The sequence below is a fragment of the Nansenia antarctica genome (assembly GCF_963989245.1).
Source record: "Nansenia antarctica genome assembly, chromosome: 8".
Classification (NCBI taxonomy): domain Eukaryota; kingdom Metazoa; phylum Chordata; class Actinopteri; order Argentiniformes; family Microstomatidae; genus Nansenia; species Nansenia antarctica.
Genome location: NC_137678.1, coordinates 17,988,739 through 18,008,738, shown reverse-complemented (window position 1 = coordinate 18,008,738; position 20,000 = coordinate 17,988,739). Strand labels below are relative to the sequence as shown.

The window sequence follows — 20,000 nt, the reverse complement described above, 5'->3', positions numbered from 1 at the left end:
TGACCACGAACGCTCGAAACACTCCCTCTGTATCAGGACTTGGTGAATGAGTTTAGATAACTCCACCAAGACAGCCTGCCACCAAGATGCTTCCAACGATCCTTAGAAGGCGGACCGTCGACTCTGGGTTGGTTACAGTTTCATCTGACAGCAAGACCACAAAGCACCCTGATGGAGACTTTCCATTGAAAGTGTGATTTAGTCCAGGACTGGTTTAATCTGTGTCCATGACTAGTCTTAATATGTGTCTCTAGTCTTAATCTGTGTCCATGACTAGTCTTAATGTGTGCCAGGTCTAGTCTTAATCTGTGTCTGGACTAGGTTTAATCTCTGTCCAGAACTAACCAGCGTGACATGCCAGGAACGGGACACTGACACATCTGGCGTTGTCAAGCTCTTCAGACTATTGCCTGGAATTCAACAATATCACAGTATTCCCAGATATCACAGTATTCCCAGACATCCAGGTATTCCCAGACATCCAGGTATTCCCAGATATCACTGTATTCCCAGCGTTACTCACTTGCTCCAGAAGACCTTTCCGCTGATGGTCTGCATCTCCCCCAGCATTGCCAGGAGCAGCGACGACTTCCCACAACCCACCTGGCCCACGATCATGGTCAGCTGACCTGCAGCCGACACGAGAGACGCAAGAGATAGAAGATAAGAGATAAAAGAGAGGTTTGATATCAGACATGGACCCTGTAGTTATGAAACATGATCAGCTCTCTATGACGAGAATGTCTGAGGGGAAATGAAAGCCAGTGTTTCCTCTATAGTCCCACCTAAACCCTGTCACCGCCTTAACCCTTGACCCTGTCACTGTCATGAACCCTGACCCTGCCACCGCCTTGACCCTCGACCCTGTCACTGTCATGAACCCTGACCTTGTCACCGCCTTAACCCTTGACCCTGTCACTGTCATGAACCCTGACCTTGTCACCGCCTTAACCCATGACCCTGTCACTGTCATGAACCCTGACCTTGTCACCGCCTTAACCCATGACCCTGTCACTGTCATGAACCCTGACCCTATCACAACATTAAACACAGTCAGAATGTAATACCCAGAACTTTTGTAGGAGCAGTAAAGTACATAACATTAAGTGTAAATTCTAGCTCCAATCCACTCCCATATCAAATTATGTTGGGGGGGGGGGGGTGAGAGAAGCAGGCCTGGGTGGGACTGTGTGTGTGTGTGTGTGTGTGTGTGTATGGTGTGTGTATGCAGTGTGTCTGTGTCTGGGTACGTGTGTGTGTGTGTGTGTGTGTGTGTGTGTGTGCGTGTGTGTGTGTGTGTGTGTGTGTGTGTGTGTACGGTGAGGGTATGCAGTGTGTGTGTGTGTGTGTGTGTGTGTGTGTGTGTGTGTGCGTATGTGTGTGTCTGGGTTCGTGTGTGTGTGTGTACGGTGAGTGTATGCAGTGTGTGTGTGTGTGTGTGCGTATGTGTGTATGGTGTGTGTATGCAGTGTATCTGTGTCTGGGTACGTGTGTGTGTGTGTATACAGTGTGTCTGTGTCTGGGTACGTGTGTGTGTGTGTGTGTGTGTGTGTGTGGGTGTATGGTGTGTGTATGCAGTGTGTCTGTGTCTGGGTACGTGTGTGTGTGTGTGTGTGTGTGTGTGTGTGTGTGTACGGTGAGGGTATGCAGTGTGTGTGTGTGTCTGTGTGTGTGTGTGTGTGTGTGTGTGTGTGCGTATGTGTGTGTCTGGGTTCGTGTGTGTGTGTGTGTGTGTACGGTGAGTGTATGCAGTGTGTGTGTGTGTGTGTGTGTGTGTGTGTGCGTATGTGTGTATGGTGTGTGTATGCAGTGTATCTGTGTCTGGGTACGTGTATGTGTGTGTATACAGTGTGTCTGTGTCTGGGTACGTGTGTGTGTGTGTATGCAGTGTATCTGTGTCTGGGTACGTGTGTGTGTGTGTGGGTGTGTGTGTGTGTGTGCGTGTGTATCTATGTATGTGTGTCTGTGTGTGTGTGTGTGTGTGTGTATGCGGCGTGTGTATCTGTGTGTGTGTGTTAGAGATACTGTTAGACATACTACACTGCCTGGGTGGGTCTCCTCAGGCTTTACAGACGCCACTTCATCAGACCAGCGGTAACGTTTCCTCTCACACGGAGCTGCTCCACACGCCAGCCGCCCAGAATAGCGTCCCTGAGGTCTAGCCAATCCTGTCGCTCCCTGAGGTCTAGCCAATCCTGTCGATCCCTGAGGTCTAGCCAATCCTGTCGTCTACGCAGAATAGCTTGGATATCTGAGTCACTGGCCCTGAGGTCAAGAGTGTGTGTGTATGTGCGGTGTGTGTGTGTGTGTGTGTATGCGGTGTGTGTGTGTCTGTGTACATGTTTGTTAGTGTAGTTGTTAGACACACTACACTGTCTGTCTGTCTGCAACCATTTAAACTGCTTGCTCATGTAGGGCCTGGCATTCCCAGTGGCGTTCCCAGAGTCAGGTTACCTGTTGGGTTGCTAGGTTACCTGTCGGGATGCGGATGTTGATGTCGGTCAGCGTTGACAAGTTGCTTCCCCATGTGAAGAATCCGTTGCTCACCTGAACAGAGTGGAGAGAGGGGGATAAGTAGACTGATAGAGTAGTAGATAGATAGAGAGGGGGATGAGTAGACTGGTAGAGTAGTAGATAGATAGAGAGGGGGATAAGTAGACATAAACATAATTGAAATGGTTGCCCAAGAACAACTTAAGCAATTATTTGACCCTTAATGATCTCTTTGATGACTTTCAATCAGGCTTTCGCCCCCAACATAGCACTGAAACGGCCCTTATTAAGGTCCTTAATGACATTCGTGTAGACACCAACTCTGAAAAATCTCAGTTTTGGTACTACTAGACCTTAGTGCTGCCTTTGACACTGTAGACCATGACTTTCTAATAGATAGATGTCACTAACCCGGCCCAAAGTGAGTGACAAGCAGGGAGACAAGTCAGGGGTAGAGAAAATATTTTTTTTTTTTTATTACTAACTAAAGACTAAAGTAAACAGACTAGGGGCCGGTTTCAGAGACAAGGCTTAAGCCTAGTCCTGGACTAAATCACACTTTCAATGTAAAATCTCCATTGAAGATGTTTTGTAGTCTAGGACTAGGCTTAAGCCTTGTCTGTGAAACCGGCCCTAGATGTGGGATGTGATGGTCAGTATGATCGATGGTGTGGGTGAGTGATCAGTAGGCATGTGGAATGTTGTAAGGTGTAAACACAAGAAAAGGTCTGCCACAAACAAATGATCAAAAGGTATGCTCCTGCATGGAGAGAGAGAGAGAGACTGGTGTCACCAGCACAGCCTATATAGGCATAGCCACAGGTGTGCTGCATCTACCAATCAGGCCTCCTCTCCCCACTGCCATCCTGCAACACAACAAAGGAACAGCAGAGAGAGAGGAGGCTGCAACAAAAACCTATGTAGGACATTCAGGCACTGCCCTAAACTGGTTTAGATCCTACCTACAGAACAGAAGCTATTATAATAATAATAATAATAATAATAATAATAATAATAATAATAATAATAATAATAATAATAATAATAATAATAATAATAATACATTAGACTTGTATAGCGCTTTTCTATTATGTCTCCATTGGCAACGTTGTGTCTGACCAAATTAAAGTAACATGTGGGGTTCCCCAAGGATGAATCCTTGGCCCCCTTCTATTCAATCTCTACATGCTTCCATTCCATTGCCACATCATAAAAAAGAACAAAATTGAGAGAAAACAAGAATGAGAGGTTTCATGTCCAAGCAAGACCTTGAAAAACTCATTCATGCATTTGTTTAGAGTAGACTTGATTATTGTAATGTTCAACTAACAGGCCTATCTAAAGGAGCTGTTCGTGAAATGCATCTCATCCAAAATGCCGCTGCTAGGGTCCTAACAAAAACAAAGAAGTGTGAACACATTACACCAACCCTGAGATCCCTGCACTGGCTACCAGTCTCTCAGAGAATTGAATTCAAAATACTCCTAATTACATACAAATCACAAAATGGTCTTGGACCAAAATACATATCAGATCTTCTCCCACCCTATATTCCTGTAAGGCCCCTAAGGTCAGCTGAGACTAATCAGCTGGGAACATTTAAGATTAGGTTGATAAACATTCAAATAAAAAAGTCTCATTCAGTCAGATTCAAACATGCTGCTTCCTCCCCCTCTTCCTCCCCCTTCGACTATGTTCATGTATACATAGCTCCCTTGTTTTATATCTTGTCACATTCAACTGTTTGTTTTAGCCAGCAATCATCCTCCCCCCCTCCCCCCTCCGCCCCCCTCCCTCCCCCAACCCCTTCTCCCCCATCCCCTCAAGAACAGTTCACATCACACAAGATTCAGTGATCCAGAACAAATAAATAGATGATTACAATCAAAGACTGACGTCTATTCAAGGCCAAGACAATTCCCAGATCCCCCTGCATTCACTAGATACCCCGGTACTTCCCAGATACCCCGGTACTTCCCAGATATCACGGTACTTCCCAGATATCACGGTACTTCCCAGATATCACGGTACTTCCCAGATATCACGGTACTTCCCAGATATCACGGTACTTCCCAGATATCACGGTACTTCCCAGATATCACGGTATTCACCAGATATCACGGTATTTCCATTACGTAACATTACACAAGTGTAAGAGAGTTCTTAGGCTTCCTGGGTTCCTGACATCGCAGCACAATAAGACAGTAAGGCAGCAGGCCAACATCATCCGTCCCTTCTGGAGTCGTGTTCTCGTGAGAATCATGCGGTTAAATTGGGGATGTGTTTCCTGAGACACACACACACACACACACACAGCGATCCTATCCTCAGGGTGAGACACACACACTCTAACCCAGAGATGAAACATCTGCCAGGGAAAATTAAATGGCGGTATTTTGTGTGCTTGTGTTTGTGTGTGTGTGTGTGTGTGTGTGTGTGTGTGTGTGTGTGAATGTCATGTGAATGACCGGGCAGATGTAACAAAACTGAGATTAAATACACTACAGCTGTACTGTGTGTATCTGCTACTGTGTGTGTGTGTGTGTGTGTGTGTGTGTGTGTGTGTGTGTGTTTGTGTGTGTGTGTGTGTGTGTGTAAGCACTAGTGTATGTTAGTTTAAAGAGTTTGTGTATGTTTTACAGTATGTAGCAATATGTGTGTGTGTATGTGTGTGTGTATGTGTGTGTGTGTGTGTGTGTGTGTGTGTGTGTGTGTGCGTGCGTACGTGGGTGTGCGTGTGTGTGGCTACGTGTGTGTATGTGTGTGTATGTATGTATGTGCATGCGTGTGTGTGTGTGTGTGTGGCTACATGTATATGTGTGAGTGTGTGTGTGTGTGCGTGTGTGTATGTATGTGTGTGCGTGTGTGTGTGTGTGTGTGTGTGTGTGTTGACCCCTGACCTTCACAGCCACGTCCTCCGTCTCGTTGGGGCGCATGGCTCTGCGGGGGGGCTGCTCATAGCTGTCCATCTGGAACCTCAGAGGCTGCTTCCTGTTAATGGCCTTGGTCTGGAGGGGGGGGGGGGGAGAGAGAGAGAGAGAGAGATGGAGGATGGAGAGAGAAAGAGAGATGGGGGAGGGAGAGAGAAGGGGCAGAGAACATGATGCAAGATGATGAAAACCAACAGAGAGATTTCACTGAGTGATAAACTTGGCGGTTCTTCCGCTTCCCCCCCCAGGGACCTGCCCCCCCTCCCCCCCCCCCCCCCAGGGAGAGAGCTCTGTCTTGGGCACGGCTGGAGCCCTCTCTCTCCTCCAACCCCTCCTATTTTCTCTCTCTTCTCCCTCTCCTCCTCTCCTCTCTCTCTCCATCTCTCTTCTCTCTCTCTCTCTCTATCCCCTCCCCCCCTCTCCATCCCCTCCTCCTCTTCCCTCTCTCCCTCCATCCCCTTCCCCCCTCTCCATTCCCTCCTCTCTTCTCTCTTTCCCTCCAAACAGAAATAAACTTGTCAAAGTCCAGAGAACAGCTGAGAACATGAGATGGTGTGCTTCTCCCCCCCTCCTCCCCCTCTCCCTCCCCCTCCCCCTCCCCCTCCCCCTCTCCACCCTCCCCTCCCCCTCCCCCTCTCCACCCTCCCCTCCTCCCATCCCTGACTACAGTCTACAGTTACACACACATCTCTCAACAGCACAACGAGAAAACAATTGTCTCAAAACCATTATGCGTGTGTGTGTGTGCGTGTCTGTGTAGGTATCTTTGACCATGATCTTCCACAGTGTTGCGAGCGGTGTAAATCCTGCAGTCATGCATGTGTGTGTGACCTCATCACCTCAGGATGAGGGGGCTGCGCTGTGATTGGCTGGCTGGCTGGACGGGTACAGAGCTCGGCAGGGTGAGGTCAAAGGTTAACGGGGTGTTAACCTTGTTACCCCGGGCGACAGGCCACTGCACGTACAAGCCTGGAATACCAAGGCGTCAGATCTGGCCTTAGTGGGAGTGGAGCTACTGAGGGTGGGGGGGAGATAATTAAGTAAGTAAGTATCCTTGAGAATCGATGGTTCTGGAGCCTAGCGGCCCATAGGGGGCAGGAGCCTATCTCCTGTTTCCGTAGCGTGAGGCGGCTTGATATACAAGTACCCCCCCTGGACATGACGCTGGTATGCCGCAGGGTCTTACCCCCCCAATCCAACCCTTAATGCTGAGTGCCAAGCAGAGAGGCATCAGGTACCATGTTTAGTCTTTGGTGGTATGACTCGGCCGGGGATCGAACTCACAACCTCCCAACTCAATCTCAAGAGTGCTGAAGACACTCTGACCACAAGGCCACTGAGCTAGGAGATGATTGATGTGAGGTAAAGGCGTGGCCTAGGGCCGTGGGCCAATGGGTGGCCAGCGTTGGGCTGTGTTGGGGGCGTGGCCTAGGGGCCGTGGGCCAATGGGTGGCCAGCATAGGGCTGTATTGGGGCGTGGCCTAGGGAAGCGTGGGCCAATGGGTGGCCAGCGTTGTGCTCTGTTGGGGGGCGTGGTCTGGGGGCCGTGGACCAATCGGTGGCCAGCGTTGGGCTGTGTTGGGGGCGTGGCCTAGGGGCAGTGGGCCAATGGGTGGGCAGTGTTGGGCTGCATTGGAGGCGTGGTCTGGGGAACGTGGACCAATGGGAGGCCAGCGTAGGGCAGGGAAGGGGCGTGGCCTGAGTACTCACCGCCCCCGGGTGCTTCTTGCACGTATCCAAGGAGACAGACATGTCACCGTTCCTCCAGCTGTCGTCACCTATCTCGTCACTCTGCAGGAACTCACCCAGCTTCTGTACACTACACACACACACACACATATGGACGCACGGACGCATATGGACGCACAGACGCATATGGACGCAAGGACGGACACACACACACACACACACACACACACATATGGACACACACACACACACACACACACACACAGACGCACACACACACACACACACACACACACACATATTGACACACACACACACACACACACACACACACGGCAGGGGATCAGTAAACAGCATTGTAACATTCCATCCAAAGCATGCCAAGCATGCAGACTATCTGTGCTCCAGTATTCGGTTGCGGGCGAGTCCAGGGTCCCAACTACTAGGCCTCAGTAGAATGACCTCTGACCCCTCAGTGTTGTACAGTAGAATGTGTGTGAGATGAGGTGAGGAGACCTTTGACCCTCAGCGTTGACTGACCTGACCAGGGCCTTGTCTCACCTGACCAGGGCCTTGTCTCACCTGACCAGGGGGCCATGAAGCCTTGTTGACTGACCTGACCAGGGCCTTGTTGACTGACCTGACCAGGGCCTTGTTGACTGACCTGACCAGGGCCTTGTTGACTGACCTGACCAGGGCCTTGTTGACTGACCTGACCAGGGCCTTGTTGACTGACCTGACCAGGGCCTTGTTGACTGACCTGACCAGGGCCTTGCAGGGCCTTGTTGTCTCACCTGACCAGGGCCTTGACAGCGAAGCGCACCACGGTGGACAGCAGGAACAGGGGGGTGACCAGGATGTGGAACAGCGCCAGGGCAGCGAAGGCCTCGGAGGGGGTGGGCCGGCTCTCGTTGATCAGAGAGTAGGTGACAAACGTCTGGGGGGGGGGAGAGACACACACAGACACACACACACATACACACACACAGAGACACACGCACACATGTGTTATTACTACAACATATGTGACATGTTAGTCTAGTGTTTTGGTCCGCATGTCGGCAACCAATCAAAATGTTTGGACTTTTATTTTGAAAAATACAGTGGCCAGACTCAGCAGACAGGGGGCGCTCTTCTTACCGCGAGCACAGCAGCGATGGGGATGGCAGCGTTCATGAAGACTACGGAGAGAGGGAGGACAAGAAGAGGTGGATGACCAGGAGAAGAGGAGAAGAGGTAGAACACTCTAAGACAGGGGTCACCAACTATATTTGTCCAAGTGCCAGAATTTTTCAAAGCATACACTGTGGGGGCCGGACTTTAATATATATATATATATATATATATATATATATATATATATATAATATATAATTATTATTTTATTTAGGCATACTATTGTATATAGTACTATTAGCATATTACTGTTTAATATTTTCTTTTTCTTACTAAATTAATGTTATTAATGATTATTAGCCTATTATCAGTGTGAACAGACTCCTGACACCTATTATCCAACCAGCCACCAGGGGGCAATCGAGATATTTTGGCTTCACTTCATACCTATTTTTCAATGATTGTTCTGACTCCAGTGTTCCACCTGCAGTTCTTATTTATTGCCTTTGGTAATTGGAGCTTCATTCTGTTATCTGTTAGCTATCTCATTCTGTTTACTATCTGTCTAACCAACGGCTCCGAACACAATTGTGAGGACAGACAAAATGTCACTCTCAAAGAAGCTGAAACGTAAAATTGACGTGGAAAACCGCAGCTTTAATGAGGAATGGACTGAAAAGTACGCATTCATCTTGCCCACTTTTTATAACGCAAAACCTGTATGCCTCATCTGCAATGAAACGGTAGCTGTAGAAAAAGAATATAATTGTTGTGAAGGCCCACAGTTTAGTGCCAGTTTAGTTTCCCCAAACCAGCCCTATTTTGCCCCAGTTATTTCTTTGTTATTTTCTATACTATTTCTGTACGTTTTATGAAGTGTATGTGTTATTATTGTACTGTTTATGTATATGTCCGATGACGTAGTATATCCGGGGTGTGTCCGTGACCGGATGTTAGGTTCGGTGGTGTCTATATAAGAGACGGAAGTAGTCCGTCAGTCAGAGTGTGTTATGAGAAGCAGAACGACAGAGAAGCAGAACGAGAGAAGCAACGAAGCCGATCTAAGATGGCGGATTCAGCAGCGCGCACACCGTGCAGCAACTGAAGACGCCAGGAAAAGCGATTATTGAGTGAACCACTGTAGCCTGTTAGTTGTGTTCCCGTTGGACCGCCTTGCCAGCGGCCGGCTGTTCAACGTTGGACCAAGCGGGACGCCAGCTGGACATTAATCGTCGCCTCCACGAGCGAACACAGACTCCAGCGGAGCTTCGACGCGGACCACTTCATCGACGCACATGCCATTCCACCAGGCCTCAACGCGCACCACGCCACTGGACTATAAGCCTGTTCAGGCCAGAGACTATCAGTGAGTGATTGAGAGTGTGTGTGGCCGGCCGGGAGGGAATGTATATATGGGGATGTATACAACCGTCGTGTAATAAATGTGTTGTTCATATGTAATACCGTGTGTTAGTTGTTTGTAGCTCCAATGCTAATGCTAGTTGTTTGAAGGCTAATGCTAATGCTAGTTCCCTTGCTAATGCTAACGACATTAACTGCTAGTCGAACGGTTTGCTGGCGCCCCCTGCCTGTATCCTCCTATACTGCCTATTTAGCTCCCTTAGTTAGATAACCAGCCCCCTTCCTAAATTATACAGTCCTTTTCAGCTACTCCCTGGTTACAATTGGTCCTTCGAGCCGGATAGGTAGTGTAGTGATAGCATGGCTGAGCGCAGCCAACCAGACCAGACAGTTACCCCCCCTTCTCCGCCCCCTGAGCCAGAGCCACGACCACAGAGAGTCCCGCGGTTGCCTCCGAGGTTACAGGAGTATGAGCTTGAGCTCGAAAGCTCACTGAGTGGTAGCGAGGAGCGCACTCCACGGGATACAGTGGTCGGAGAGGCCGAGGTGTCCGCCGGCGCGCGGGTGGCTAGCACTGAGACAGCCCTCAAAGAGCACCAGCCTGAGGATGAGATGGCAGAACCGCAGGGTTTTGCCGTGGAAACGGAAGAACAGGAAGGAGAGGCCCGGTCCGACAGCGCCTGCGGGCGGAAGAGGGAGGGCCTCAGCCTTAACGATCTGCCTCCCAGTACGGCGCGCTCGAGACCTAGCTCCTGCCGCTCAGTGGCTTCCTACCGGTCCAGGGCTTCCGTGGGCAGTTATGCCTCTGGGGCGGATAGCCTGCACTCCAGAGGGAGTAGTGCCGCGCTGTCAGAATATATGCGCCAACAGGCCGAGATGGCGTTAGAGCGGGAGCGCCAACAGGCCGAGATGGCGTTAGAGAGGGAACGCATCCATTTCGAGCGCGAGCGCCTCCAGATGGAGGCGGCGGGGAGACAGCGCCAGGAGGCGCTAGAACGCGAGCGCCTCCAGATGGAGGCGGCGGGGAGACAGCGCCAGGAGGCGCTAGAACGTGAACGCTTCCAGATGGACGGAGCGGAACGCGCGGCGGAGAGACAGCGCCAGGAGGCGCTAGAACGTGAACGCTTCCAGATGAACGGAGCGGAACGCGAGGCGGAGAGACAGCGCCAGGAGGCGCTAGAACGTGAACGCTTCCAGATGGAGCGCGACCGCCTCCAGGCGGAGAGACAGCGCCAGGAGGCGCTAGAACGTGAACGCTTCCAGATGGAGCGCGACCGCCTCCAGATGGAGAGAGAGCAACTGCACGCGGAGAAGATGGAGGAAGTGATGCAGACCATGCGCGACGTGTGCATCAGCAGAGGTCCGTCGGCCCGTAGCTCCAGAGCATCATCCGCACGGCCCTCTCGAGTGCCATCTCCTGAACCCCCCGCCGATGGCTCCATGACCCCCGCCATGACTGTCCAACTGCAGGCCCAGCTGACCACCTGGAAGGAAGAGGACCAGGGACCCGACCGCTACGCGGCCCAGAGGGAGCCAGCGTCGCTGCCCGGGAGGGGAGCCATCCCCCAAGAGCGTAGCACACCCCTAGGTCCTCCAGTGCACCAAAATGCATGCAGGCCGGACACCCAGACCGTCACTCCAGCCCCGATGATCCACTACAGGATGTTCCCCCAGGTGGAGGGACCCAAGTTCCCCTTCTTCAAGGACGAGGACAGGAGCCAGTATGTGGAGCTACGCATCTGCCTAGACACGCTCTTGGACAACTCCTGCTCGGAGTCCTACAAATATGCGATTCTCCTTCAGCATGTGAGGAACCCCAGAGCCCACAACATGGTACTGGCTCATGCCTCCGCACCTACACCTTACACCAGAGCGCTCGCTGACTTGGATGCCCGCTACGGTCGTCCCTGGAACCACGCCCTTGCTGAACTGCAAGCCCTCGAACAGCAGGCCCCCATCAAGGATGACCGGGCGCTGGATGACTTCGCGCTCCGCGTGCACACCTTGGTTGGAATGCTGAAGACGCAGGGCCCAGCTGGCGCCAGCGAGATCAACAGCACCTCCAACGTAGAGCGGCTGCTCCGCAAGATCCCACGCTTCCGGCAGGAGAGGTTCCGGCGACAGCAGCGCGTTCGTAACCCCGAGAAGTTGGGTCTGAGCATGGCTGCCTTCGCGGAGTTCCTACTGGAGGAAGTGCATGACACCAACGTAGACGCCATGGGTTACGCTGAGCCGAAGAAGGAGAGGGAGAAGGGAGACCGCTGGGACCGGCCGAGCTCGAACAGAGGACGCCCAGTAGGAGTGCTGCACACGGAGGAGGAGCCTCGGAGAGAGAGGACCACCCGACCTGAGGGAAAGGATTCCTCTCAACCCCCTCAAAAGGGACGGAGAGGTCCACCGCCATGTCCGTACTGCCCCAGCGAGCACTGGTTCAATGAGTGCAGTGACTTCAACAACCTGAGTACCGAGGACAAGCAGAGGTGGCTCGAGGAGAACAAGAGGTGCTGGAACTGTGGGCGCGACCATCTGGCGAAGAACTGCACCTTGAGGAGGAAGTGCAACCGCTGTGAGGAGGTCCACCTCCACATCCTACACGAGGTCTCCCTCGCCAGGTCCACGGAGGGCAACAGAAGCCCTAGGTCCGGTCGCGCACCGGAAGAGGAAACCCCTGTCTACTACCTAGACTCGCCACAGAGCAGCGGCTCTAAGGTTCTACTGAAGGTGGTGAAGGTCCGACTTCACCACAACAACGCTGTGTACGACACGTACGCCGTTCTAGACGACGGGTCGGAACGGACCATCCTTCTCCAGGGGGCAGTGCGCCAGTTGGGGCTCCAAGGGACTGCGGAGAAGCTGACTCTGCGCACGATACGTCGCGACCTTAAAGAGGTCACCGGGGCGAGAATCAACTTCTCTATCTCCCCGGCGGGGCGGCCGTCGGATAGACATCGGCTTCAGAATGTCTTCACCGCCGACCAGCTAGCGCTCTCCCGCTACGACTACCCCCTGGAGAGGTTACGCGCAAGATATCCCCACCTACGGGGAGTAGACCTACACCCGATAGAAGGAGCGGAGCCAACCCTTCTCATCGGCTCGGACAACGCTGACCTGATCGTGTCGCTCCGTCCTCCGCTGAGAGGACCACGAGGCTGCCCGATGGCTGTTAAGACTGCGCTTGGGTGGGCCCTCCAAGGCGCTACCGAGGGGAGAGATAGAGACGGGAGAGCTACGTCATCCCTCCATGTCCGAACAGAAGAAGCAAACCAACCAACCGGACCGCCTGGAGTGGAATCTATTGCTGCCAGTGCACCTGGAACAGTTAGTACCACAAATGGTTCACCACAGGATGACCAACCAAAGAAGAAGTCTCTGTGGACAGAGTACAAGTCTGACACGGGAAAGCCTTACTACTACAACTCCCAGACGAAGGAGTCCCGGTGGTGGCGCTACCGTGCCATGGCGGCAACAGCTGTTGCCGAGGAACACCTGCAGGTGGCCATGCACCCTCACGTGGCCGAGGGCAGCATTGACGTACCCGTCAACTCCGTCGAGTACACGTCAGCCATGAAAGTCTCAGCCAGTATTGTAGACGCCTCCAAGGAGGAAAGGCCGGAGTTGGCGAAGAAGAGAGTAAAGTGGAACCCAAAGGAGGAGGCCAAGCAGGCCTTCAAAGAGCTTCTGGAGGAGGATGGTGGTTCATCCGACGCGTCATGGGAGCAAACCATGAGAATGATCATCAACGACCCACGCTACAGCGCCCTGCCCAAGCTGAGTGAGAAGAAGCAAGCGTTTAAGGCCTACCAGGCTAAGAAGGAGAAGGAACAAGCCAAGCAGCTCAGGAAGAGGAACTGGGAGGCGCTGAAGAGCATTCTGGACAACATGGCCAACGTCACCTACCGCACCACCTGGTCCGAGGCCCAGCAGTACCTGCTGGACGACCCCTCCTTCGCTGAGTACGAGGCGCTGCAGAACATGGACCAGGAAGACGCTTTGATCTGCTTCGAGGAGCACATCCGCGCCCTGGAGAAGGAGGAGAAGCAGAAGACTCTGCTGAGGGAGAGAGACCGCTTGTCCGAAGGTGCCGTGGTACCGGTGATCGACCAGTCCCTTCCGCGCGCCGCCTGGCAGACAGGCAGAGTGGTCGACACTATCACCTCCTACTTCACGCTGCTAGAGCAGCCTAGCCAGTGTGCCTTCTTAGTTAACTGAAACCGAGGGTTTCATGGGGCGGCTGTTGTGAAGGCCCACAGTTTAGTGCCAGTTTAGTTTCCCCAAACCAGCCCTATTTTGCCCCAGTTATTTCTTTGTTATTTTCTATACTATTTCTGTACGTTTTATGAAGTGTATGTGTTATTATTGTACTGTTTATGTATATGTCCGATGACGTAGTATATCCGGGGTGTGTCCGTGACCGGATGTTAGGTTCGGTGGTGTCTATATAAGAGACGGAAGTAGTCCGTCAGTCAGAGTGTGTTATGAGAAGCAGAACGACAGAGAAGCAGAACGAGAGAAGCAACGAAGCCGATCTAAGATGGCGGATTCAGCAGCGCGCACACCGTGCAGCAACTGAAGACGCCAGGAAAAGCGATTATTGAGTGAACCACTGTAGCCTGTTAGTTGTGTTCCCGTTGGACCGCCTTGCCAGCGGCCGGCTGTTCAACGTTGGACCAAGCGGGACGCCAGCTGGACATTAATCGTCGCCTCCACGAGCGAACACAGACTCCAGCGGAGCTTCGACGCGGACCACTTCATCGACGCACATGCCATTCCACCAGGCCTCAACGCGCACCACGCCACTGGACTATAAGCCTGTTCAGGCCAGAGACTATCAGTGAGTGATTGAGAGTGTGTGTGGCCGGCCGGGAGGGAATGTATATATGGGGATGTATACAACCGTCGTGTAATAAATGTGTTGTTCATATGTAATACCGTGTGTTAGTTGTTTGTAGCTCCAATGCTAATGCTAGTTGTTTGAAGGCTAATGCTAATGCTAGTTCCCTTGCTAATGCTAACGACATTAACTGCTAGTCGAACGGTTTGCTGGCGCCCCCTGCCTGTATCCTCCTATACTGCCTATTTAGCTCCCTTAGTTAGATAACCAGCCCCCTTCCTAAATTATACAGTCCTTTTCAGCTACTCCCTGGTTACAATAATATTCGCCGTCACAATTACACAAGGCATGCAGCCTTCAGAGAGTCATACCCAGAAATGTCAGAGGCCCGTCACAGAAAGATTGCGAGCTTAAAAGCTGCATATGGACATGCTAGTGGAATTATTAGCAGAACGTCAACTGAACAAGAGAGGGCAACTAGTGCATCTCTTCGGGCTGTCTGGGTTCTCTCCAAGCATAACAAGCCATTTACTGATGCTGAGGTTTTTAAGGAGTGCATGGTCACTGTTTTGGAGGAACTTGCCACCGACAAATCGATGGACAGGATAATCGCCTCTGTTAAGCAAATACCTCTGTCTTCCACAACTACCGCCCGCCGTGTCCACGTCTTGGCAGAGGACGTCGAACGATGTGTACTTGATGGGGTCAAGGAAGCGCAACACATATCCCTGGCTATTGACGAGTCCACTGACAACACTGACATTTCCCAGTTGTGCGTTTTTGTCAGATATTTTGATGGGAAAGATTTCAAAGAAAGCTGGAATCTGACCTGCCGGTTGATTTCCTGGAGCTGCTTATTACTGATGAGCTGCTGCAGCACATTGCAGATCAAACCAACCTGTATGCCCAGCAGTTTTTACAGGCACATCCCGACACTCTGCCACACTCCAGAGGGAGGTTATGGAAACCGGTGACAGTCCCAGAACTGAAACAATTCTTTGGACTCACTTTCATCACCGGTTACATAAAAAAGCCAAATCTAGAAATGTATTGGAGTGTGGATCAACAGGACGCCACTCCATACTTCAATAAAACCATGCTGAGGAACAGGTTCCAGCTCATCTGGAAGTTCCTCCACTACAACAATAATGCATCACAGGACGCCACAGATAAATGTATAAAGTGCGTCCTGTTTTAGATTATATTGTAGCCAAATTCAAAGAGCTGTATCAGCCCTTTGAAAATATCTGCATTGATGAAGGAATGATGCAGTTCCCCAGCAGATTCCAGACACGGCTTGTCCCCAAGACTATGGCACACTGAAGACGTTTGCTATGTATGTGCTCACCATGTTCGGGTCAACTTATACGTGCGAATCTGCGTTCTCAAAGATGAACGCTATCAAGACGCATGAGAGGAACAGCCTGTCAAACGAGTCTTTGGAGGACTGCTTGCGCATAAGCCTAACAACTGTCCAGCCTGATTTTAAGAAGTTGGCGTCAGAGGGGAGATGTCAGTTCTCTCATTAACAAAATGTGAGTATTGCAGACATAGGATTTTATTTTTGCTATGTTAAATGGCATGGTTTATTCATTGTTAAAGTATAATTTAATGACCTGGTTATTACCGTTTTATTTGATATAGGCTACAGATGCCAGGCGATACCAGGATGCCGCGGTGAACGTTTGACTGACCGACTTGAAAACAACATTTCTGGCAACGAAGGCCTATCATTTGCCATGCTATTTTTTTATTTAAGTGATGTTAATCTTTTTCATTTTCTGACTGAGAAGGTAGTTATTTAAGTCACTGTTAATGTTACGAAATGTTAAACAAGAGCAACAAAGAGTGAAAAATAAAATAAAACGAAATGTTAAATAGGCCTATGAGTAGGCTATGTGAAAAAATAAAATACAACGAAATGTTAAATGAGAGCTATGAATTTGTCCTCATTCTTGCATGAGAATAGCGCTACGTCTGCCGCATTCCATTTAATAAAAGAGGGGAATTAGTTTCAGCTTCGCTACTGCTATTCAGTGCCCAACCAGAAGCAAGGCTGCAGCTTTGTGAATGAGGTAGGTCTGAGTCCTCCTGCATTGTAAGAACAATATTAATCTATGATATATGTTCTAAACGGTATTTCCCTCATTTTCGAATTTTCAAAAGAAAACAAAAAAAACGTAAAAAAACCCCGTAAAAACATGAATATTCGGCGGGCCCGATGGAAAGCTTTGGTGGGCCGCATCTGGCCCGCGGGCCGCCTGTTGGTGACCCATGCTCTAAGACATTAGCACATCATCAGTACGCCGTTTGTTTGTGTGATCAATCATTTGATCAATAACTTGATCAGTGGGAGCTATCATAGATGTGTAGAGAGGAGTAGAAGGGAAAGAGAGTTGAAAAAGGAAGAGGAGGAGGAGAAAAGGAGGAGTAGAGAAGGGGGGGCAGGCTGGTGAGATGGGGGGGTGAGAGGAGGAGATGTCGAGGGAAGGGGGGATGTCGTACTGGACATGGAGGTGTAGAGGGCGAAGGTGAGGAGGTGTAGAGAACAGAGGGATGAGAGGAGGTGTAGAGAACAGAGGGATGAGAGGAGGTGTAGAGAACAGGGGGATGAGAGGAGGTGTAGAGAACAGAGGGATGAGAGGAGGTGTAGAGAACAGAGGGATGAGAGGAGGTGTAGAGAACAGAGGGATGAGAGGAGGTGTAGAGAACAGGAGGATGAGAGGAGGTGTAGAGAACAGAGGGATGAGAGGAGGTGTAGAGAACAGGGGGATGAGAGGAGGTGTAGAGAACAGGAGGATGAGAGGAGGTGTAGAGAACAGGAGGATGAGAGGAGGTGTAGAGAACAGAGGGATGAGAGGAGGTGTAGAGAACAGGGGGATGAGAGGAGGTGTAGAGAACAGGAGGATGAGAGGAGGTGTAGAGAACAGGAGGATGAGAGGAGGTGTAGAGAACAGAGGGATGAGAGGAGGTGTAGAGAACAGAGGGATGAGAGGAGGTGTAGAGAACAGGAGGATGAGAGGAGGTGTAGAGAACAGAGGGATGAGAGGAGGTGTAGAGAACAGGAGGATGAGAGGAGGTGTAGAGAACAGGAGGATGAGAGGAGGTGTAGAGAACAGAGGGATGAGAGGAGGTGTAGAGAACAGAGGGATGAGAGGAGGTGTAGAGAACAGGAGGATGAGAGGAGGTGTAGAGAACAGGAGGATGAGAGGAGGTGTAGAGAACAGAGGGATGAGAGGAGGTGTAGAGAACAGAGGGATGAGAGGAGGTGTAGAGAACAGAGGGATGAGAGGAGGTGTAGAGAACAGAGGGATGAGAGGAGGTGTAGAGAACAGAGGGATGAGAGGAGGTGTAGAGAACAGAGGGATGAGAGGAGGTGTAGAGAACAGAGGGGATGAGAGGAGGTGTAGAGGAGGAGTGTGTCTTACTAGACATGGAGGTGTAGAGAACAGGGGGATGAGAGGAGTGTGTCTTACTGCTCATGGAGGTGTAGAGGGCGAAGTTGCAGAGGCTGGTGAGATGAGGGGGTGAGAGGAGGAGGTGTAGAGGGAAGGGGGGATGAGAGGAGGAGTCTTACAGCTCATTGAGGTGTAGAGGACAGAGGGATGAGAGAAGGAGGTGTAGAGAACAGGGGGATGAGAGGAGGAGGTACAGAGGGAAGGAGGGATGTCTTACTGCTCATGGGGGTGTAGAGAACAGGGGGGTGAGAGGAGGCGGTGTAGAGGGAAGGAGGGACGCTTTACTGCTCATGGAGGTGTAGAGGGCGAAGGTGTGCAGGCTGGTGAGATGGGGGGGTGAGAGGAGGAGGTATAGAGGGAAGGGGGGATGCCTTACTGGACATGGAGGTGTAGAGAACAGGGGGGTGAGAGGAGGAGGTATAGAGGGAAGGGGTGATGCCTTACTGGACATGGAGGTGTAGAGAACAGGGGGGTGAGAGGAGGAGGTATAGAGGGAAGGGGGGATGCCTTACTGGACATGGAGGTGTAGAGAACAGGGGGGTGAGAGGAGGAGGTATAGAGGGAAGGGGTGATGCCTTACTGGACATGGAGGTGTAGAGAACAGGGGGGTGAGAGGAGGAGGTATAGAGGGAAGGGGTGATGCCTTACTGGACATGGAGGTGTAGAGAACAGGGGGGTGAGAGGAGGAGGTATAGAGGGAAGGGGTGATGCCTTACTGGACATGGAGGTGTAGAGAACAGGGGGGTGAGAGGAGGAGGTATAGAGGGAAGGGGGGATGCCTTACTGGACATGGAGGTGTAGAGAACAGGGGGGTGAGAGGAGGAGGTATAGAGGGAAGGGGTGATGCCTTACTGGACATGGAGGTGTAGAGAACAGGGGGGTGAGAGGAGGAGGTATAGAGGGAAGGGGGGATGCCTTACTGGACATGGAGGTGTAGAGAACAGGGGGGTGAGAGGAGGAGGTATAGAGGGAAGGGGGGATGCCTTACTGGACATGGAGGTGTAGAGAACAGGGGGTGAGAGGAGGAGGTATAGAAGGAAGGGGGGATGCCTTACTGGACATGGAGGTGTAGAGGGCGAAGGTGCGCAGGCTGGTGAGCTCCTTGCCTCTGGTCTCCTCCACGCTGTCACAGAAGATCTTCTCCCAGGCGTACAGCTTCAGCAGCTTGATGCCCTTCAGGATCTCCGTGGTCTTCTTTAGACGCTCCGTAGACTGGTCCTGGGGGGGGGGGGGGGGGGGGAGGATGGGGGAGGTGGGGGAGGGAGGTGGGGTGGGAGGGAGGGAGGAGGGAGGGGAGGGAGGTGGGGAGGGAGGGAGGGAGGGGAGGGAGAGAGGGAGGGAGGGAGGTGGGGAGGGAGGGAGGGAGGAGGGAGGGGAGGGAGGTGGGGAGGGAGGGAGGAGGGAGGGAGGTGGTGGGGGAGGGAGGGGAGGGAGAGAGGGAGGGGGAGGGAGGGAGGGAGGAGGGGGGAGGGAGGGAGGGAGGGAGGAGGGAGGGAGGGGGAGGGGGGAGGTAGAGGGAGGGATGGATGGAGGGAGAGAGGAGGGAGGGGGAGGTGGGAGGGAGGAGAGGGGGTGGAGTGAGGGAGAAAGGGGGGGGAGGGGAGGGAGGAGGGAGGGAGGTGGGGTGGTGAGGGAGGGATGGATGGATGAATGGATGAATTAATTAATTAACAGATGGATGGGTGAATGAATTGTGACAGGTTCCCAAATACGGCACGGTCAGTTTTCAGTTTTTTACAGATTATGTGTGTGTTCTGTCCTGTGTGTGTGTGTGTGTGTGTGTGTGTGGGTGTGTGTGTGTGTGTGTGTGGTCCTACCAGGGTGCTCTTCTGGGTGTCGGCCAGCTTGGTGGCGATCAGGTATTGGATGGGCGCCAGTAGCACGATCACCGACGCCCCAACCAGAGCAGAGTATCCCAGCAGGTAGTACAGCAGGATCACCCCCATCACGATCTACACACACACACACACACACACACACACACACACACACACACACACACACAAGACAGAACACACACACACACACACACACACAGGACAACACACAGGACAGAACACACACACACACACACACACACGACAGAACACACACATACACATGGCAGAACACACACACACA

At 51.8% G+C, this 20,000-nt stretch overlaps 1 protein-coding gene across 1 annotated transcript in view; it reads right to left on the bottom strand.

The window, feature by feature from the left end:
- The window catches only part of abcc9 (ATP-binding cassette, sub-family C (CFTR/MRP), member 9), a gene marked incomplete at both ends in the record, with an annotated part of 61,187 nt that overhangs the window by 31,065 nt on the left and 10,122 nt on the right, over positions 1–20,000 (bottom strand). Inside the window, 8 exons of the mRNA XM_080538139.1 lie at positions 524–629; positions 2,475–2,547; positions 5,394–5,501; positions 7,134–7,242; positions 7,907–8,049; positions 8,253–8,293; positions 18,935–19,097; positions 19,697–19,831. Of these exons, the coding sequence (XP_080394265.1) occupies positions 524–629; positions 2,475–2,547; positions 5,394–5,501; positions 7,134–7,242; positions 7,907–8,049; positions 8,253–8,293; positions 18,935–19,097; positions 19,697–19,831 (878 nt within the window). The remainder of the gene's footprint in view (positions 1–523; positions 630–2,474; positions 2,548–5,393; positions 5,502–7,133; positions 7,243–7,906; positions 8,050–8,252; positions 8,294–18,934; positions 19,098–19,696; positions 19,832–20,000) is intronic.